The sequence below is a fragment of the Chanodichthys erythropterus genome, chromosome 9 (genome assembly GCF_024489055.1).
Source record: "Chanodichthys erythropterus isolate Z2021 chromosome 9, ASM2448905v1, whole genome shotgun sequence".
NCBI lineage: Eukaryota > Metazoa > Chordata > Actinopteri > Cypriniformes > Xenocyprididae > Chanodichthys > Chanodichthys erythropterus.
The window spans coordinates 28790321-28813700 of record NC_090229.1 but is presented as its reverse complement, the minus strand read 5'-3'; the positions used below and the strand labels follow the sequence as shown (position 1 = coordinate 28813700).

General features: G+C 38.4%; 2 protein-coding genes across 2 annotated transcripts in view; one reads left to right on the top strand and one right to left on the bottom strand.

The window, feature by feature from the left end:
• csf1b (colony stimulating factor 1b (macrophage)) overlaps positions 1-23380 on the bottom strand; it is a 39401-nt gene that overhangs the window by 2327 nt on the left and 13694 nt on the right. The window contains exon 6 of the mRNA XM_067393969.1: positions 4169-4305. Coding sequence (XP_067250070.1) covers positions 4169-4305 — 137 coding nt within the window. The remainder of the gene's footprint in view (positions 1-4168; positions 4306-23380) is intronic.
• LOC137027413 (uncharacterized) lies at positions 6573-23128 on the top strand. The gene is made up of 16 exons (XM_067395598.1): positions 6573-6692; positions 7029-7133; positions 7648-7752; positions 8266-8370; positions 8884-8988; positions 9502-9606; positions 10120-10224; positions 10739-10843; positions 11357-11461; positions 11975-12079; positions 15242-15304; positions 16007-17525; positions 17596-17988; positions 18099-18167; positions 18792-18920; positions 22908-23128. The coding sequence occupies exons 1-16, from the start codon at positions 6573-6575 to the stop codon at positions 23126-23128; spliced, it is 3459 nt and encodes a 1152-aa protein (XP_067251699.1).

Genomic DNA, 23380 nt, shown 5'->3' with positions numbered 1-23380 from the left:
TCATACTCTCTTTAAAACCATTTACTGATTAAGTGTGAGGTTCAAGTATGTAAACTACTATAGCTGACCTAATGATGAATGTAAGATATGAGAAAAATCGGAAACAAACCGAAAAAGTCGGTTTGTTTCTGGCTCAAGCTATTTCTGGCTCCAGTGTTAATTTTCAACAAGACAGCAGACAGGGATAAATATCCATTTCAAATCCATTTCATGCTATTATGAAGCCTACAGAAATTGGCCACTGGCAAAACATTACTATTTCAATGGCTGTCTATGGAGAAGAATTATTCTACTGCCAGATGGTTTATATAAAATATCTACCAGCTGGGGCTGATTGGGGCTGATGGGACCATGGTAAACGGGCAAGTGTGTGTAGTTTTGGCATGTATTAGCCAAGCTTTTCCTGTAGCTCCAAACTTGTGATTAGTTTTGACCGGCTCCAAAAACTGCATGCACCAGTAACTGCCGGTGAGATCAATGGCAATGCTAATGGATGCATATTAGAAGTACCTATACTACGCTTTTCACATTTACATTTCTTAATTTAGCAGCCATTTGATTGGGTCTTCTTAAAATAACTGTTTAGAGAACCCATATTATAATAAAGCTACAAGACCTATAGTAAATATTTGTCTTTATATAACATGTCCTGATGGCTTGATTAGAAGATACCATCATAACCTGTAGAACAATAAGAACATCTGTGAGCAAGAGCTCTGCATTATGGTCTGTGTTTAAACCATAAAGCCATGTGAAAAGAAAAAAGTAGTGAAGATACCTTTAAAAGAGTTTAAAAAGTACTTTAAAAGAATATCCTTAAATGTTAACTGAATGTATTGTTTTAGACACTTAATTGCATGCTAATTGCAATTCAGAAAAATGTAATATAGTGTACATTTGTTTAAATGCAATTAGCTAAACTTTTACAGTGTCTTTTTGACCCACTTTAGTAGCACTTAAAGGGTTAGTTCACCCCTAAAATAAAATTCTGTCATTAATACTCACCCTCATGTCATTCCACACCCGACTTTCGTTCATCTTCGGAACACAAATTAATATATTTTTGATAAAGTCCAATGGCTCAGTGAGGCCTGCATTGCCAGCAAGATAATTTACACTTTCAAACACCCAGAAAGGTACTAAAGAAATATTTAAAACAGTGACTACAGTGGTTCAACCTTAATGTTATAAAGCGACAAGAATACTTCGCACTGCGCTATCGAATTTTATCAAAAATATCTTAATTTGTGTTCCGAAGATGAACGAAGGTCTTGTAGAATATAGAATGATATGAGGCTAAGTAATTAATGACAGAATTTTTATTTTTGGGTGAACTAACCCTTTAAGTACATCTTAATAAACACCTTATATGTAATTTCATAATTGCTTCCATTAAATATTGTTAAAGTGCTAAATGTGCTGACAAGAATTTATTATAAACTAAAATATACTTGAACACATTTCACAATAACTTGTAGATTGTGTATTTAAATATTTGTAATTACACATTTGTAATTATGTTGTAAAAATATATTAACTTTAAATTTATACAAATTTATAATGAAGAACTTGTGCCTTACTATGTTAGTGAACACATCAAAATAAGTGTACTTCTTAAAACACAACAAAAGATTATTTAAACATAATGATTTCAAAGGTACTTTAAAGTAAAACATTTAATTTGACATTACAATGTGTATTTAAGTGTGTTAAGAAACATAGTCATGTACTTTCTATGTGGCCTTTTATTTCATTGACATTATACTATCTATACAGTATGGATTTTAAAAATATATAGGCCTATACTTTTAAGATTTGAAGTACAAGTGCACATTTAATAGAATTAAGTGCGTTTCTTTTTCACATTGGATCCTACTCCGAAGTGGGAAAAGATACTTTGATTAGATTAAGATAAAAAAATATATATGTTTTAAGCCAAAAAATTGACCGTCACACTGTGGCGCAACACCTCTATAACTCTACAGTGAACTTCAGTAAGGTGATAATAGCATCATGCTGTGGGGCTGCTTTTCATCAGCGAGTACTAGCATATACTGCAAGAGTACATTTTAGTATGCTAGATAACTGACCTCTGGCTGTGTCTGAAATGGCATACTTCTCTACTATATAGTAGGCGAAAAACATTATATGATCAAAGAAGTGTGTCAGAATTCACAGTACTCATAAAAGAGTACGCAAAATATACACTCTAAAAAATGCTGGGTTAAAAACAACCCAAGTTGGGTTGAAAATGGACAAACCCAGCGATTGGGTTGTTTTAACCCAGCGGTTGGGTTAAATGTTTGCCCAACCTGCTGGGTAGTTTTATTTAAACCAACTATTATTTAAAAATTGCTATATGGCTAGCTTAAAATGAACTTGAGGAAATTAAAAACCAGATGCAATTAGAGACAACAATAATAGACAAAAGGTGAATTTTTATTAATAAGCTTTACTATTTTATTAATATAAATTTAATAGTTTAATAGTTTATCAATATAGATTTATTAATAAGCAATTTAATAAATGTTTATTATTTAATAATTATTCATTGAACAATAATAAATGTTCATTTCCAACATACTTTGGGTTAATTTTAATTAAGCAATACAGTAATTTAAACAATAATTGAGTTAAATAAAACTACCCAGCAGGTTGGGCAAACATTTAACCCTACCGCTGGGTTAAAACAACCCAATTGCTGGGTTTGTCCATTTTCAACCCAACTTGGGTTGTTTTTAACCCAGCATTTTTTAGAGTGTACCCAGATGACTTTCTATTTCTGGCGAGATTCTGAAGTTTTACTTACTTATTAGTACTTATAGTAATAGTACTTATAGTAAAAGTATTAGTACTTATAGTAACTTTACTATCCCATGAGGCCACAGAAGAGGATTTGTAAATGGCATTGAAGCGACACAACTGATGCTGGTAGGTCACACGCAGTGTTGGGTAAGTTACTGTAAAAAAGTAATTAATTACTAACAGTGCAATTGTAAGTGTACTCTCTCTAAAAAGTATGGCATTCATAATTACTTTCTTAAATCACATATATAAACCTCAACCAGTTGAGCAATGCAAGGATAGACATGAAACTGCTCTTATAATTCTTTCAAATAAATAATATAAAATTGCATAAGTCATTCTTGAACTGACCAAAGTTTTTAAAGGGAGAAAGTAACATTAAAAACATTTTAACATTATTCATTGTTTTAGATAGAATTTGTCTGTAGTCCATACAGTATTAGGAAGTAACTGTAATTAAATTACAGAAAAATTAAGAGCAATTAATAAATACTTTAGTGAACAAAAAATTAAAGTGAAAGTGATATGTAGCCAAGTATGGTGTCCCACACTTGGAATTTGTGCTCTGCTTTTCACCTATCCAAGTGCACACACACATCAGTAAGTATTGTACACACACACCATGAAGTGGGCATCCATTTCTTTGCTGCGGCACCGGGGGAGTGATTGGAGGTTAAGTGCCTTGCTCAAGGGCACCTCAGTTGTGGGTAATGAGACTGAGACTCGAACCCATGACCTTCGGGTTACAAGTCTGACTCTCTAACCATTAGGCCATGACTGCCTGCAATTTTACCTTACTTTTTCAAGAGGAAAGTAATTAAATTAGAGTAATTACTTACTTAGCAATGCATTACACCCAACACTGGTCACATAAAAATGGCAACATGGCGAAAGTAGTACGTCCAGATTAAATTCACACTACACACATTCACTTTTTTTAGAACTTCAAGATAATATGCTATTTCTGACACAGCCTCTGAGTCTAATCTAATCTTTTTGTCATCACATAAGCCTGTGTTGTCATTTCATTTCAAAATGAAGGGTGCTGCAATTAGTTTTAGATGGCATAAATAGCGTTAGACACACACACCATCACAAATCAATACCAGATTGAGGTGAAGCACATTGTGCTGGCTGGTGGAATCAGAATCTTGCCATATGTCAACAAAAGCAGAGGTAGCTTTATACATGTAAAATACTGCTGAAAAGCGGTCAAATGCAATTAAGAGCATGAAGGACATTGCCTGTCTGACCTTATGGAAACTTATCACTTTATTAACATATTGTGTAAATAAAAAGATGTGGACCCAAATAAAAATGCCCATATGGCATTTATGTCTACATTTATGGAGGAACGGCATACCTTTCTCTCTAGGAGGCAGTAGGCAGTGAGTAGGAAAAGAAATCCTCCACAGATGGAGACCACAATGAAGCCCAGCCTGTAGAAATCATCGCTGGAGGACCCCTGAGGATCTTGCCCGAATAAACCCACCACAGCCTCTTTCAAAGGACAAACATGTGGTGTTAATCATTGCTGGAGGGATGTATGTGTGTGTGTGTGTGTGTGTGTGTGTGTGTGTGTGTGTGTGTGTGTGTGTGTGTGTGTGTGTGTGTGTGTGTGTGTGTGTGTGTGTGTGTGTGTGTGTGTGTGTGTGTGTGTGTGTTCTGGTAATCATCACGTTGTGGGGACAAGAAGCTGTTTACACAGTCACGTCATGGGGACCTCTTGCGTTGTGGGGACCAAAAATCACGTCCCCATAAGGGAAACCCATATAAATGAATAGAGGAGCTATTCTGAAGGTGCTGGGCGGAGTTTCAGCATTGGCCCATAAGTCACGCTTTTGAGGTTGTGTGTGTGTATGTAGGGGGAGCTCAGTTGCGCCCCCAAACATTTCTGACTGGTAATGCACTCACGTCTTCACACACACATTTTCCAATTATGGTTGGGCTCCGCCCACTTCCTGGTCCTCGTTAGGAAGGGTTTCAGCATGGAAATGCGTATTAAATTTACACTTGACTTCACACAAACTCTAATAAACAACAACAACAACAACAAGACTTCACACAAAGAAGATTATATGTAGAAAATGCCAAGGATATAAACTTACGAAGAGGAAAAAGGTGAAACACAAGGTAAGCACATGTATTAAACTAGTTAAATTGGGCTAATTAGCTTAGGTAGCAGGCTAGCTAGTTAACTTAGTGCTAATTAACTGTTGAGGCTAAGTGTGGCTAACGTTATGTGTTTGTACGATATTAGCGATCACATAATCATACAATTTAATGTTAAGGACTTAATTTTAACTGAAATGTCATTTTTAGCGTGACTGATTGCTAATGAAGCGATTTGGTTAATATTAAATTTGTTTCTGTCTAGTTCGCGTTAGTGCCTGAGGGGTGGATTATTTTATGTTTTATATAAAAGAAATGTTATATTTTTGTCAGGGAACATGTTGAAATCGAATTTCGTGGGGGGAGAGTGTATAGTGTTTCACTCTTAATTTTAATATGAAGAATTACATTATCAGTATTTGTCCATTTAAGTTTGTAGAAAACGTATACAAGCCACAGATCATTACCAAAGTGCTTCACAGAGAAATTAAGTACAATTAAGCAAAAACTAAAATGGTAAGTAGCTTTAAACGAATAAATGATTAAACTTATTTTATTTATATGACAGTAGTTTAAATAAACGGGGTTTTTTTATGGTGAGATCGTCCAAAAGAATAGGTTAAGTTCCAAATCGTTTTTAAATAACTGCTCAAGGCTACCTTGCAATATATAGGAACAGATTTTTGATTTTGTGAGAGATTAGAGTTTAAGTGAAAATAGTGAGTTGATGCCCTTAAGGCTAGCATTGTGCCAGACATTTAATTATCCTTGTTCCAATTTCTTGTCTTGCATTGATACATTGTTATATTGTAATGTAGTGTTACATGAACGTAATAAGTACAGTCTTACATTACAATAACATTCTTCTCTGCTTTTTGAACATACTAGTTTAATTTTGCATGTCTCCCCATTTTCACAGTAATTGTTCACACTTTTTTTTTTCAAGTTTGAAATGCCACCACGAATCAGCCCCCTTAAGGATGCCATGCATCATGTTGTTTCGAAGACTGACAAGACATTCAAATTAGACGTGAAGTATATAAATGCAGAGAAAGGTAAGGTGGTGTATGGTGTGATTTATCAGTCAATAATTGCTATCATATGAATGTCCTAACCTTAATCTTATGAGCATGTAATGCAAAATATCTGGGTACATTAATTTGGCTCCTGGTTGCAGCTTATTTAAAATCAGCTAACTATTGATGTATTTTTTTGTGTGTGTAATTGGCATCCTTTATCTGCAAGATGTTTTTTGTTGTTGTTGTTGTGAAAATGTTTTTTCTGTGTTTTGCAGGACGTGGTGTATTTGCAAAGAGTTCCTTTTGCAAAGGTGATTTTGTTGTTGAGTACAGGGGAGATATGATAAATGATGCAGAACTGCAGAGGAGAAGAAAACGTTACCATGCATCCTGTGCTGCGTTTATGTTTGATTTCAAGTGGCGAGGGAAAACATGGTGGTAAGATGTCAAGATGCACAAAAGCTATATACCTTATGCTATACTATAGTAAAAAAGACAGTGATTTGTGGTGGTATATTGTAATATTTGTATTTATCCTTTTCTTATGTTTTCATATTTTTAAGTATTGATGCCTCAAGAGAAGATGGATCTTTCGGGCGGATAGTTAATGATGACCACAAACATCCAAATTGTAAGATGAAGAAAATTGATGTGAATGGAAAGCCACACCTTTGTCTGTTTGCCCTTAATGACATTAAAGAAGGAGAAGAAATTACCTATGATTATGGAGGAGAAGACTACCCATGGAGAACACAAGTACGTTGCAAGGCACACTGTGTACAGAATAGCTCATTGTTGCAAAATGTCAAGCAAGTTGGTGGTTGCTTAATATATTTCTAACAGATTTAAATATTAATCTAATCTAATTTATCCGTATTACTATTTAAATAAAAATTGTAATAGTCATACACAAATAAATGATATCCAAATCTCAGAAAGCTTCAATGCGATTTAAGTAACTTTTTTGCCCCTAAACTTTCTCAAAGTTATGTGTGGCATACAATGGCCATATTGCAACTAATGGGTAAAATGCAATCACAAACAATGATCCATGTTCTAATATCTTGTCATTATGAATGTTGTCTCTTACAGATGAGCAGCATTGCTGTTGATACCAGTACAGGTGATTCTGATCCATCTCTCCGGTCAGAGACTCGGGTGGACGATGAATCTGCTCATATCAGCTCTCCTCAACTGGTGCGTTCATGTTCATCACTAAAGATTCAACTCTGCTGTCTCTCTTTGCCCTATTTAGTGTGTTTAAAGCATATTTTGATGCGTATCAGGCGTAAATTACTACACCAAACAGTTTAATGATATGCGTGCTGTAGCTTAGTGGTAGTGGAGAATTTAGGGCCAGTTTTACTCTCCCCAGGTATTTTTTTTCTGGTTTAATAGTGACTTTAAAATGGACACTCACGACGTCCCCACAACACACTTTCAGTCGTGTTTGACTTCAAACTTGTGTGTTGAATTGGATGAAACTGGTCCCCATAAGGAATGATAATGTTGTGTGTGAAAGGTCCTCATGAAGCCTGTTTTATTCCAGATGTGTGTGTGAGAGCACAGACAGAGGTTGACTGGACAGTAGCAAATGTTTTAGGATAAAGTTGATTTCTCTCTCTCTGAAGTCATGTGGTGTCGTCTTCAGATCTCTCTCTTGTGTTTCCATGTTCTAATATCTTGTCATTATGAATGTTGTCTCTTACAGATGAGCAGCATTGCTGTTGATACCAGTACAGGTGATTCTGATCCATCTCTCCGGTCAGAGACTCGGGTGGACGATGAATCTGCTCATATCAGCTCTCCTCAACTGGTGCGTTCATGTTCATCACTAAAGATTCAACTCTGCTGTCTCTCTTTGCCCTATTTAGTGTGTTTAAAGCATATTTTGATGCGTATCAGGCGTAAATTACTACACCAAACAGTTTAATGATATGCGTGCTGTAGCTTAGTGGTAGTGGAGAATTTAGGGCCAGTTTTACTCTCCCCAGGTATTTTTTTCTGGTTTAATAGTGACTTTAAAATGGACACTCACGACGTCCCCACAACACACTTTCAGTCGTGTTTGACTTCAAACTTGTGTGTTGAATTGGATGAAACTGGTCCCCATAAGGAATGATAATGTTGTGTGTGAAAGGTCCTCATGAAGCCTGTTTTATTCCAGATGTGTGTGTGAGAGCACAGACAGAGGTTGACTGGACAGTAGCAAATGTTTTAGGATAAAGTTGATTTCTCTCTCTCTGAAGTCATGTGGTGTCGTCTTCAGATCTCTCTCTTGTGTTTCCATGTTCTAATATCTTGTCATTATGAATGTTGTCTCTTACAGATGAGCAGCATTGCTGTTGATACCAGTACAGGTGATTCTGATCCATCTCTCCGGTCAGAGACTCGGGTGGACGATGAATCTGCTCATATCAGCTCTCCTCAACTGGTGCGTTCATGTTCATCACTAAAGATTCAACTCTGCTGTCTCTCTTTGCCCTATTTAGTGTGTTTAAAGCATATTTTGATGCGTATCAGGCGTAAATTACTACACCAAACAGTTTAATGATATGCGTGCTGTAGCTTAGTGGTAGTGGAGAATTTAGGGCCAGTTTTACTCTCCCCAGGTATTTTTTTCTGGTTTAATAGTGACTTTAAAATGGTCACTCACGACGTCCCCACAACACACTTTCAGTCGTGTTTGACTTCAAACTTGTGTGTTGAATTGGATGAAACTGGTCCCCATAAGGAATGATAATGTTGTGTGTGAAAGGTCCTCATGAAGCCTGTTTTATTCCAGATGTGTGTGTGAGAGCACAGACAGAGGTTGACTGGACAGTAGCAAATGTTTTAGGATAAAGTTGATTTCTCTCTCTCTGAAGTCATGTGGTGTCGTCTTCAGATCTCTCTCTTGTGTTTCCATGTTCTAATATCTTGTCATTATGAATGTTGTCTCTTACAGATGAGCAGCATTGCTGTTGATACCAGTACAGGTGATTCTGATCCATCTCTCCGGTCAGAGACTCGGGTGGACGATGAATCTGCTCATATCAGCTCTCCTCAACTGGTGCGTTCATGTTCATCACTAAAGATTCAACTCTGCTGTCTCTCTTTGCCCTATTTAGTGTGTTTAAAGCATATTTTGATGCGTATCAGGCGTAAATTACTACACCAAACAGTTTAATGATATGCGTGCTGTAGCTTAGTGGTAGTGGAGAATTTAGGGCCAGTTTTACTCTCCCCAGGTATTTTTTTCTGGTTTAATAGTGACTTTAAAATGGTCACTCACGACGTCCCCACAACACACTTTCAGTCGTGTTTGACTTCAAACTTGTGTGTTGAATTGGATGAAACTGGTCCCCATAAGGAATGATAATGTTGTGTGTGAAAGGTCCTCATGAAGCCTGTTTTATTCCAGATGTGTGTGTGAGAGCACAGACAGAGGTTGACTGGACAGTAGCAAATGTTTTAGGATAAAGTTGATTTCTCTCTCTCTGAAGTCATGTGGTGTCGTCTTCAGATCTCTCTCTTGTGTTTCCATGTTCTAATATCTTGTCATTATGAATGTTGTCTCTTACAGATGAGCAGCATTGCTGTTGATACCAGTACAGGTGATTCTGATCCATCTCTCCGGTCAGAGACTCGGGTGGACGATGAATCTGCTCATATCAGCTCTCCTCAACTGGTGCGTTCATGTTCATCACTAAAGATTCAACTCTGCTGTCTCTCTTTGCCCTATTTAGTGTGTTTAAAGCATATTTTGATGCGTATCAGGCGTAAATTACTACACCAAACAGTTTAATGATATGCGTGCTGTAGCTTAGTGGTAGTGGAGAATTTAGGGCCAGTTTTACTCTCCCCAGGTATTTTTTTCTGGTTTAATAGTGACTTTAAAATGGTCACTCACGACGTCCCCACAACACACTTTCAGTCGTGTTTGACTTCAAACTTGTGTGTTGAATTGGATGAAACTGGTCCCCATAAGGAATGATAATGTTGTGTGTGAAAGGTCCTCATGAAGCCTGTTTTATTCCAGATGTGTGTGTGAGAGCACAGACAGAGGTTGACTGGACAGTAGCAAATGTTTTAGGATAAAGTTGATTTCTCTCTCTCTGAAGTCATGTGGTGTCGTCTTCAGATCTCTCTCTTGTGTTTCCATGTTCTAATATCTTGTCATTATGAATGTTGTCTCTTACAGATGAGCAGCATTGCTGTTGATACCAGTACAGGTGATTCTGATCCATCTCTCCGGTCAGAGACTCGGGTGGACGATGAATCTGCTCATATCAGCTCTCCTCAACTGGTGCGTTCATGTTCATCACTAAAGATTCAACTCTGCTGTCTCTCTTTGCCCTATTTAGTGTGTTTAAAGCATATTTTGATGCGTATCAGGCGTAAATTACTACACCAAACAGTTTAATGATATGCGTGCTGTAGCTTAGTGGTAGTGGAGAATTTAGGGCCAGTTTTACTCTCCCCAGGTATTTTTTTTCTGGTTTAATAGTGACTTTAAAATGGACACTCACGACGTCCCCACAACACACTTTCAGTCGTGTTTGACTTCAAACTTGTGTGTTGAATTGGATGAAACTGGTCCCCATAAGGAATGATAATGTTGTGTGTGAAAGGTCCTCATGAAGCCTGTTTTATTCCAGATGTGTGTGTGAGAGCACAGACAGAGGTTGACTGGACAGTAGCAAATGTTTTAGGATAAAGTTGATTTCTCTCTCTCTGAAGTCATGTGGTGTCGTCTTCAGATCTCTCTCTTGTGTTTCCATGTTCTAATATCTTGTCATTATGAATGTTGTCTCTTACAGATGAGCAGCATTGCTGTTGATACCAGTACAGGTGATTCTGATCCATCTCTCCGGTCAGAGACTCGGGTGGACGATGAATCTGCTCATATCAGCTCTCCTCAACTGGTGCGTTCATGTTCATCACTAAAGATTCAACTCTGCTGTCTCTCTTTGCCCTATTTAGTGTGTTTAAAGCATATTTTGATGCGTATCAGGCGTAAATTACTACACCAAACAGTTTAATGATATGCGTGCTGTAGCTTAGTGGTAGTGGAGAATTTAGGGCCAGTTTTACTCTCCCCAGGTATTTTTTTCTGGTTTAATAGTGACTTTAAAATGGACACTCACGACGTCCCCACAACACACTTTCAGTCGTGTTTGACTTCAAACTTGTGTGTTGAATTGGATGAAACTGGTCCCCATAAGGAATGATAATGTTGTGTGTGAAAGGTCCTCATGAAGCCTGTTTTATTCCAGATGTGTGTGTGAGAGCACAGACAGAGGTTGACTGGACAGTAGCAAATGTTTTAGGATAAAGTTGATTTCTCTCTCTCTGAAGTCATGTGGTGTCGTCTTCAGATCTCTCTCTTGTGTTTCCATGTTCTAATATCTTGTCATTATGAATGTTGTCTCTTACAGATGAGCAGCATTGCTGTTGATACCAGTACAGGTGATTCTGATCCATCTCTCCGGTCAGAGACTCGGGTGGACGATGAATCTGCTCATATCAGCTCTCCTCAACTGGTGCGTTCATGTTCATCACTAAAGATTCAACTCTGCTGTCTCTCTTTGCCCTATTTAGTGTGTTTAAAGCATATTTTGATGCGTATCAGGCGTAAATTACTACACCAAACAGTTTAATGATATGCGTGCTGTAGCTTAGTGGTAGTGGAGAATTTAGGGCCAGTTTTACTCTCCCCAGGTATTTTTTTCTGGTTTAATAGTGACTTTAAAATGGTCACTCACGACGTCCCCACAACACACTTTCAGTCGTGTTTGACTTCAAACTTGTGTGTTGAATTGGATGAAACTGGTCCCCATAAGGAATGATAATGTTGTGTGTGAAAGGTCCTCATGAAGCCTGTTTTATTCCAGATGTGTGTGTGAGAGCACAGACAGAGGTTGACTGGACAGTAGCAAATGTTTTAGGATAAAGTTGATTTCTCTCTCTCTGAAGTCATGTGGTGTCGTCTTCAGATCTCTCTCTTGTGTTTCCATGTTCTAATATCTTGTCATTATGAATGTTGTCTCTTACAGATGAGCAGCATTGCTGTTGATACCAGTACAGGTGATTCTGATCCATCTCTCCGGTCAGAGACTCGGGTGGACGATGAATCTGCTCATATCAGCTCTCCTCAACTGGTGCGTTCATGTTCATCACTAAAGATTCAACTCTGCTGTCTCTCTTTGCCCTATTTAGTGTGTTTAAAGCATATTTTGATGCGTATCAGGCGTAAATTACGAAGTAATTGCGCAAAACTGTCCCATGTCTTAAATGCCAAAGTGCAGTGCCCTTAAAGCACACTAAACCCACGCTTCTGAGCCGTATTCGAGGCTAAACGTATCTCATCATGCATTATGGTCAGGAACTCTCATGCCCCGAAATCGTGAGATGTCGAGGAAAACATTCCAGTAAGTTAATCAGATATTGCGTATAATTTGGTAGTAAAACACAGTGTTGCACTTTTATCGGTGCAAATATGGGTAGGGTATGTGTATTTTGAACATTGTCAACTGCTTTTTGTCAGTTAATTTAGAAGCTCCACAATTTTAAAATTGTCTTCTGTTAGTTAGCGTAGCTAACATAGGGTGACCATATTTTGATTACCGAAAACCAGGACACTCGGCCGGCAATATTTAAGTGATACCTCGAAGTTTACTCAAAGATGCCTTATAATTTCAATACATTTAAAATATGCCTCCTCTGTATGGATAGAAAACTGTTATATTACAAAATACTATCTATAACCAAATACACAAATTCAGATTCTCAGAGGTTACTCAACATGTTCTATTATGACAAGTTAATGTCTCTTCTGTATTAGAAAAATAAATAAATAATAAATAACTAAAAAATACCTCTGCTATATTAGCAATCCAAATTTAACTAAAATAGCTCTCACAAACTTACAAAAACTAACAAAAAAATCTGTATCTTTAGTTTTCTTCATCCTCGTTTTCCTCTTCATCCTGTTTTTCTTCCTCATCCTTCTTGTTTGCCCATCTATATTTTGCTGTAGAGCTGATCTTTCCAAGCAGTTTTTTGTTGCTTATCAAATAAGCATGAAAGTTATAAAGAAATTTATATAGGCCTATCAGCTGTTACATCGCAAGGTACAAAGGAAGAGCACAACGAGCTGAACTCATTGTAGACGACAGCTGAAGGTTGCTCTGCTGTTACACAAAGTATCTGTTATTCAGTTACAAACAACTGCACAAATCATGCATACAACTAATGAAAACATATAAACTGTTACCTAGAAGAAAACAACTCTAGTTTAGGCATAAGTCAGCCGCGACTCTGAGAATATAGTTTCCTTTATGGAATAATCCTGTCTTGAGATACAATGTGAACTAATATTCTCAGATGCACGTGCATTTGCGCATGTCTGCGAAACTCATTAATATTAATGTACGCTCCGCCTTCGGAAGCCGAAAATCTCGTAACACCGTTCAATTTAATGGCCCAATGAAAAATGATGAAAACCAGGACATTTTCATCACTTTATAAAAAAATAACCAGGACAGCCAGGACAGTGAAAACAGGACGTTTGGTCACCCTAAGCTAACATAGCACCTGAACAGACATCTAGAAGTTTATTTTAAAATGCAAAGTATTGAAACAAAAAACAAAAGCTCTGTAAATTTGCATTTTTTGCAACGCTATGAGTGTGACCCATTGGTAATCAAAAGTTATACACACACTTAAGAAATACTTCAAATACTACAGGTCCTTCTCAAAAAATTAGCATATTGTTATAAAGTTCATTATTTTCCATAATGTAATGATAAAAATTAAACTTTCATATATTTTAGATTCATTGCACACCAACTGAAATATTTCAGATCTTTTATTGTTTTAATACTGATGATTTTGGCATACAGCTCAAAAAATTAGCATATTTCATCCAACCAATAAAAGAAAAGTGTTTTTAATACAAAAAAAGTCAACCTTCAAATTATTATGTTCAGTTATGCACTCAATACTTGGTCGGGAATCCTTTTGCAGAAATGACTGCTTCAATGCGGCGTGGCATGGAGGCAATCAGCCTGTGGCACTGCTGAGGTGTTATGGAGGCCCAGGATGCTTCGATAGCGGCCTTAAGCTCATCCAGAGTGTTGGGTCTTGCGTCTCTCAACTTTCTCTTCACAATATCCCACAGATTCTCTATGGGGTTCAGGTCAGGAGAGTTGGCAGGCCAATTGAGCACAGTAATACCATGGTTAGTAAACCATTTACCAGTGGTTTTGGCACTGTGAGCAGGTGCCAGGTCGTGCTGAAAAACGAAATCTTCATCTCCATAAAGCTTTTCAGCAGATGGAAGCATGAAGTGCTCCAAAATCTCCTGATAGCTAGCTGCATTGACCCTGCCCTTGATAAAACACAGTGGACCAACACCAGCAGCTGACATGGCACCCCAGACCATCACTGACTGTGGGTACTTGACACTGGACTTCAGGCATTTTGGCATTTCCTTCTCCCCAGTCTTCCTCCAGACTCTGGCACCTTGATTTCCGAATGACATGCAAAACTGAGCAACAGTCCAGTGCTGCTTCTCTGTAGCCCAGGTCAGGCGCTTCTGCCGCTGTTTCTGGTTCAAAAGTGGCTTGACCTGGGGAATGCGGCACCTGTAGCCCATTTCCTGCACACGCCTGTGCACGATGGCTCTGGATGTTTCTACTCCAGACTCAGTCCACTGCTTCCGCAGGTCCCCCAAGGTCTGGAATCGGTCCTTCTCCACAATCTTCCTCAGGGTCCGGTCACCTCTTCTCGTTGTGCAGCGTTTTTTGCCACACTTTTTCCTTCCCACAGACTTCCCACTGAGGTGCCTTGATACAGCACTCTGGGAACAGCCTATTCGTTCAGAAATTTCTTTCTGTGTCTTACCCTCTCGCTTGAGGGTGTCAATGATGGCCTTCAGGTCGGCAGTCTTACCCATGATTGCGGTTTTGAGTAATGAACCAGGCTGGGAGTTTTTAAAAGCCTCAGGAATCTTTTGCAGGTGTTTAGAGTTAATTAGTTGATTCAGATGATTAGGTTAATAGCTCGTTTAGAGAACCTTTTCATGATATGCTAATTTGAGATAGGAATTTTGGGTTTTCATGAGCTGTATGCCAAAATCATCAGTATTAAAACAATAAAAGACCTGAAATATTTCAGTTGGTGTGCAATGAATCTAAAATATATGAAAGTTTAATTTTTATCATTACATTATGGAAAATAATGAACTTTATCACAATATGCAAATTTTTTGAGAAGGACCTGTATAATAATTAATGTTGATTTATACTTTTTGTTTACAGATTGTGACACAGCTTCAAAATGAAGTTTTTGTACCCAGACTGAGACGGACTAAAAGTATCATAGTAAGTCGCAACGAGACTCAATGGCTATGCTTACATGCACACCTTTTGTTTCAATGGGAATTAATTAATTCTGTTTGATGAATCCGATGGTAGCTTACATGAAAACTAAATAAAGTGATCGGGCTGATGTGCCTGCGAAGCGCAGACGCAATGTACGTGCACAATCGTAAAATAATTATTTCAGGATCGTCAAGGGCCCCTCACATGCCTAATAAGCGAAAGTAAAATGTGCAAAGCGTGTGCAAAATGTAAAAAGTGTTTTCAATGCGATCAAGTGTTTAGATGTCCTCTCGATCAGATTGGAAAAGGAATCCAATCCGATAGAAATTTTATTTGGATCGATTTAAGGTGTTTACATAAAGGCTTTTTAGTCCGATTGAGCCGTTAATTAATAATGGAATTACTAATGGATTTTGGTTGCATGCAAACGTAACAAATTATTTCGTGTTGATCAGGGATTTTGCTTAGAGCTGCCATCAACGTTTATTCTCTATCAATTACTAAGTGAATTGTGTAACATAATGTAATAAAATATATTCTTATGTGAAATCATTGTGATTATAAAATATTAGAGAATCATCAAAAATGGAATATTTGAACAGTTCATTGATTATCACAATAGTTGCCAGTTTATGTCTGTTAATTTACTGATCAATTAATTGCGGCAGTTCTACCCATTTCTAATTTGTTTTTTTTATATAGATGAAAGACACGGATCTTCAAGATTCTGGTGAGCTCTTTGATTCTACACCAGAGAGTTCAGATAATTACGTTCCAAATACCACTTCCGAAAGTGACAGTGATGTTAGCCTTACACTAAACCCAACAAAACGTCAGCTTCTTGATGAACTGAATGTTGATGAATCTGGCTCAGTGAGTTCCCCTGACTGTGACACAACAACCACAGACAAAATGAACAGCCTCACGTCTGAAGCATCTGGAACAGGAGAAGAACCCAGTTCAAGTCAGAACACAATAAATGCCGTAGTTGTTTGTGAATACCAAAAAAGAGATGGCAGTAGAGTGTACAACAAGAGACATTACTGCTTGTATTGCTCTAAACCTTATGCTAAGATGGCAAGGCATCTAGAAAGTTCACATGTAAATAAATCTGATGTGGCTAGAGCTCTAAGCTTTCCAAAGGGTTCAAAGGAGAGAAAACAACAGCTGGATTATATTCGCAACAGAGGAAACTATGCCCACAATGCTGCTGTTATGGAATCAGGAGAGGGGGAACTAGTGCCATTTAAACGGCCACCTAAAAAAGTGCAGGGAGAAGATTTCATGCATTGTGCATACTGTCAAGGACTTTTTACAAGAAAGGTCCTGTGGCGACACATGCGTTCTTGTAGACTTAAACCTCAGGCAGTCCTCCCCAAACCAGGAAAAAACCGTGTTCAGTCCATGTGTACGTACACTGGGCCTGTGCCTTCAAACATGTCCAAACAACTGTGGGGAGTAATCAGTGCTATGAATCCTGACCCAATCACAGATATAATAAAAAATGACACAGTAATTACTGATATTGGGCAGCACTTGTTAAACAAAGGTGGGCTATCAGCCAAGAATAAACAGCATGTGCGAGAGAAGATGCGAGAATTGGGAAGGTTGATTCACAATGCGAGGAGAGTCACCTCCTTAAAAAGAATGGAAGATTGTGTAAATCCAAAGAAGTACATGGAGACTGTCAAAGCTGTCAAGTATACGTGTGGGTATGACAGTGAAACCGACAAATTCAAGATTCCATCGCTTGCAAACAAGCTTGGTAATTCCCTGGTTAAAGTAAGCAAACTCTTAAAAGCCCAGGGCTTAATCTCAAATGACAAACAGCTTGTGAATAATGCCAGTGAGTTTCTTGAAGTCCATGAGAACAAGTGGAACGAGATGATCTCGGCTACAGCATTGAGGAACATCAGTGAAGCAAAGTGGAATCTACCCACTGTCATGCCCTTTACTGAAGATGTTCAAAAAATGCATGCATATCTCAGTGAAGTGCAAGACGAGTGGTTCAAATCACTCTCTGAAAGTCCCTCTACTAAAGCCTGGATGGAGCTGGCGAAGGTATGTCTAGCCCAGATGATTCTCTTTAACCGGCGCAGGGAAGGAGAGGTGGCCAGCATGCCTTTGTCTGCCTTTCTATCAAGAGACACCTCTGATCCGCATGAGGATGTGGACTGGGCACTCTCTGAAGTGGAAAAAACTCTGCAGACACTTCACAAGGGTTGTCACCAGGGGAAAGCGTGGTCGACCAGTTCCAATTCTTCTTACACCAAAAATGCTGTGTGCCTTAGAACTCCTTGTTAAGCAGAGAGAGGCTTGTGCGGTTTTAAAAGACAATGCCTATATGTTTGCTAGACCAGAAGCCATGACACATTTTCGAGGGTCAGACTGCCTCCGTGGCTTTGCCAAGGCATGTGGTGCAAAGTGTCCCAAGTCACTGACATCTACCAGACTGCGAAAGCATGCCGCAACCCTTTCAACAGTGCTGAATATGACCGACACCGAGATGGACCAGCTGGCAAACTTTCTTGGACACGACATAAGAATCCATCGTGAGTTCTATCGACTCCCCGAGAAGACCCTGCAACTTGCCAAGATCAGCAAAGTTCTAATGGCTCTTGAGCAAGGAAAATTAGCTGAGTTCCATGGCAAGAACTTGGACGAAATTGGGATAGATCCTGATGGTGTGTTATTTTATTTGACTTTTTAGATTTTCTGTTTACCATGTTTACATATACCATGTGTTTAGGATCCATTATATACTATTGTTAAGCTGCACTTTCAACTTCCACAGAAAAAGTTATTGACTGTGACGAGGAAGATGGGTGCATACAAGAGGAACACTGTTCATCTACCGTCGACGGTTTGTATTACTGTCAAAATACACTACTTCATTTTGCATAGTTTTTATTCAGTTCATACTTTTCTGTCAAGTAACTTGTGAAGACCTGACAGGCAAAAACATTGTTCCAACATTGAAGAAGAAGATTCTTCAGTATGCCAAGCAAAAGTGTTTTTTTTTATGAAACTGCTTGTGTATCGAATGCCTCCAAGCTATTCTTCAACATGTTTTACACTAAACATTCATTCTGGATTGATTTTCTTTCTGTGGAGTTTACTACCATAAAACTTGAACGTGTAAATTTGTCGAAAAATGCTGATCCAGTCTTCTCATGTTGGTTGGGTCATGGCACAGAACGAATCATGTCAGATGATTAAGGTTGAAATAATACGGTTAAATACTCAGTTTACATGAGCTTTTGTTTGATTAAATGTCCGTTAGAAAGATGTATGATGTAGATGTAGTTCAATTATTCTTGCAATAATGAACACAATTGCACCTGTATTACACTTTTATGCACTAATTTAAAATCATTAGTGAGACAAATAACACATCAGTTGTGTATTGTCAGCATTCTAGAGTACCTGTATATATCTTTCTGATAATGTTATTATATAAAATAATGTTGATTTTTATTTTCCATAGAACCATCAGCAGAGGTGGCACTTTCTCCTACCGAGAGGAATGATATGCCGCCACCACCCAAGAGACGCAAACCACCATCAGATCAAGAGATGCCTTCAAGAGCCAATGCTATGAGGCCTTCTTCCAAAGGTGAACTCTTTACACACTTCTTTTATACAGGTCCTTCTCAAAAAATTAGCATATTGTGATAAAGTTCATTATTTTCCATAATGTAATGATAAAAATTAAACTTTCATATATTTTAGATTCATTGCACACCAACTGAAATATTTCAGGTCTTTTATTGTTTTAATACTGATGATTTTGGCATACAGCTCATGAAAACCCAAAATTCCTATCTCAAAAAATTAGCATATTTCATCCGACCAATAAAAGAAAAGTGTTTTTAATACAAAAAAAGTCAACCTTCAAATAATTATGTTCAGTTATGCACTCAATACTTGGTCGGGAATCCTTTTGCAGAAATGACTGCTTCAATGCGGCGTGGCATGGAGGCAATCAGCCTGTGGCACTGCTGAGGTGTTATGGAGGCCCAGGATGCTTCGATAGCGGCCTTAAGCTCATCCAGAGTGTTGGGTCTTGCGTCTCTCAACTTTCTCTTCACAATATCTCACAGATTCTCTATGGGGTTCAGGTCAGGAGAGTTGGCAGGCCAATTGAGCACAGTAATACCATGGTCAGTAAACCATTTACCAGTGGTTTTGGCACTGTGAGCAGGTGCCAGGTCGTGCTGAAAAACGAAATCTTCATCTCCATAAAGCTTTTCAGCAGATGGAAGCATGAAGTGCTCCAAAATCTCCTGATAGCTAGCTGCATTGACCCTGCCCTTGATAAAACACAGTGGACCAACACCAGCAGCTGACATGGCACCCCAGACCATCACTGACTGTGGGTACTTGACACTGGACTTCAGGCATTTTGGCATTTCCTTCTCCCCAGTCTTCCTCCAGACTCTGGCACCTTGATTTCCGAATGACATGCAAAACTGAGCAACAGTCCAGTGCTGCTTCTCTGTAGCCCAGGTCAGGCGCTTCTGCCGCTGTTTCTGGTTCAAAAGTGGCTTGACCTGGGGAATGCGGCACCTGTAGCCCATTTCCTGCACACGCCTGTGCACGGTGGCTCTGGATGTTTCTACTCCAGACTCAGTCCACTGCTTCCGCAGGTCCCCCAAGGTCTGGAATCGGTCCTTCTCCACAATCTTCCTCAGGGTCCGGTCACCTCTTCTCGTTGTGCAGCGTTTTTGCCACACTTTTTCCTTCCCACAGACTTCCCACTGAGGTGCCTTGATACAGCACTCTGGGAACAGCCTATTCGTTCAGAAATTTCTTTCTGTGTCTTACCCTCTCGCTTGAGGGTGTCAATGATGGCCTTCAGGTCGGCAGTCTTACCCATGATTGCGGTTTTGAGTAATGAACCAGGCTGGGAGTTTTTAAAAGCCTCAGGAATCTTTTGCAGGTGTTTAGAGTTAATTAGTTGATTCAGATGATTAGGTTAATAGCTCGTTTAGAGAACCTTTTCATGATATGCTAATTTGAGATAGGAATTTTGGGTTTTCATGAGCTGTATGCCAAAATCATCAGTATTAAAACAATAAAAGACCTGAAATATTTCAGTTGGTGTGCAATGAATCTAAAATATATGAAAGTTTAATTTTTATCATTACATTATGGAAAATAATGAACTTTTATCACAATATGTTAATTTTTTGAGAAGGACCTGTATGTCTGCTTCTTTCTGTAGATGTACTGTCAGTTTACAAATTAAATTAAGAAAGGGCCAAATGTTGCAGTAGCAGCCACATGGGAACATAAACAGATGTAAGGTTGTCAGTCATTAAAAGGTCTGTTCTGTTTTGTCATTTTGTCATTCAAGGCATAAATTTATCATTTTTCAAAGTCTTCAGTACCTTCCTCTGTTAAGCCGAAACTATCAGCTGTCAGCAGGCTGCAGATCTTATGCCCGTTTCATATATGATCCGTATGTTGTACATATTTTTTTTTCAGTACCCATGTTAACAGATTAGAGCAGGGGTTCTCAAACTTTTTTTTAAACCAAGGAACCCTTTTTTAACCCAAAAACTGTCCGCGGAAACCCAACATTCAATGAATTGAAAACATTAAATTGAACTGGAAACGCTGAACTAAATAATTGTATTACTATTAAAAAAAAAAAAAAAAAAATCGAAACAACGGTGGGGGCGGTGCTGCAGTGGGCAAGTGATGTAACCGGTGTTGCGCCGTAACACCGACTATCGCAGCAAGCCTATTCTGACACTGATGCTGCAATGTATATTATGAGAGAATTTTTGACCTTGGATGCATGTAAACCTGTTGTAGACCTGTAAAACTAAATTAGACACTTTGAATAGAGTTGAAAAGCACTTTAACATCCAGATCTCAGATCACTAAATGGTGATTTTATTATTTCCTGTGTCCCTTTTGAGATTTTAACACTTTGCCACAGAACTGTTGCTGCTGGCAACCTTAAATTCTTTTCTACACATGAATTTCAAGATCATAATGTTCAGGAACCCATCTGTAGTTTATAGGGTTACTTGGTTGATGCTAGAATCTACTAGGTGCTTTAAGTGGGACTAGTAGGAACTCTAGCTATTCTAATAATTGAAACATCAATTTAACTAACCCCTGGAGCAGTTTAATGAGATCATTTTAGGCAAAGTGACTGTCAATCAAACAAACAGTGATTTTTACATTCAATGTAATTCTATTTATAGGTAGAGTGCACATAATTTTACTTGCACTGTAGATGCTGACATAAACACTAGGGCTGTCCTCGACTAAAGATGTTTCTAGTCAACTAGTATTCGTTCATTTAAGCCAGGGGTGGGGAACGTTGATCCTGGAGGGCCACTCTCTTTCAGAGTTTAGCTCCAACCCTGAAAAAAAACTCACCTGCCTGTAACTTTAGTAATCCTGAAGACCTTGATTAGCTTCAGGTGTGTTTGACTAGGGTTGGAGCTGAACTCTGCAGGACACTGGCCCTCCAGGATCAATAGCCACGTTTCCACTGCCAGGCCAAAGGCGGGCGTGCTAGTGCGTGCCAGGGCCGGTCGCGTTTAGACTGTCACTTCCAGGGCTTGATCGTGCCTCTTCGGTGCTTCCTCTGTGCCAAAGGCACGGGTTTTTCGGCCCGCCGAAAACCTTGGTCCAAAGCGGGCCAGCTGGGGCTTGAGGCTTTTTTTGCACATAATGTATAGCACAAACATACCCTTATGAAAATTAACCATGGTTTTATTGTAATAAAACCATGTGTCTGGTGTATTGATTACCATTTGTATAACCACACAAATACCATATAGTTAAACTGGATTTAAAGCAAGATAATGGTTAATTTGTGGTTACCATTGAATAACCATTGAACGTTTTATTTAATGTAAAACCATGGTTAATTTATGTAATGGTAGATTGTATGTATGTTTTTTTGAAGGACAGCATTGGGCAGGATGTAGAATAATGTGTTTTGTCAATAAAATAAAAAGGGATTTTTATCCAATTAATCAAATTATCGGCCAACTAATTGATTATCAAAATAATTGTTAGTTGAAGCCCTAATTATTTTACAAAAGCACGTTTTATTGTTTGCAGAAGTAAAAGTAGACCCTTTACAGTTTGCATTACTCTTATCTGTATGACTAAAATGACGGAGTATTTGAAGTTAAATGCAGTGATCGCGCCGGCGCCTGTATGTCATGCAGTAAAGTACTCTCTCCGCACAAACACAGATATGAGCCTAATAATAGTGCACATTTATCCAGGTTAACATTAGACTTGTAAAGATGCTACTGCTTACATGTTTCAAGCGATAACCCATATTTTAGGTTGATGAATGATAGGCGAATGTTTGGATTTCCTGCCGTTAACGATCTGTCCGTCACAGCCTGTGTGATTTCGCCGCTTCCTTTGGAGGTTTTTTTCCCCTTGCGACTAACCGACTAATACAATTTTGGTCAACCAAACCTCTTCTAGTCAACTAACGGTTAGACCACTATTAGGTGGCAGCCCTACTAAAAACTACTGATAATAGGATTCAGAACTTCAAATTGGAATTCCAGCACACACTCATTTATCATTTTAATTATTTTCTGTCCACTTTTAGGTAAAACTACACAGAAGATTCCCTGGCAGCAGACTGAGGTGCAGGCAGTGGAAAGGCACATGAAGCGTTTTATCACATCACTCACTGTTCCAGCAAAGAGCGACTGTGACAAATGTCTTAAAGCTGAACCAGAAGCGCTGAAGAACCGCAATTGGAAGACCGTAAAGTTTTACATTTATAATCGTATTACAGCTTACAAAAAGAAATTGCAGTGCAAATAATAATGTGAAGAAACGACTCGCTGGCATGGCAGGTTTTGTTTAAAGATGTTAAAAATATAGCAACAGTTGTTGGCTATAGAACAACTTTATTGTTAAACTAATGATTTTCTACTTGTGGCCTTCAATGCTGTCATCATAAAACATACTGCAAACAACACTCAAATAGAGTGTATGTTTTATGATGACCATGATGAAGGCCACAAGCAGAAAAGCATTGGTCTAACAAAGTTAAGTTGTTGTTTGTTAAAATTC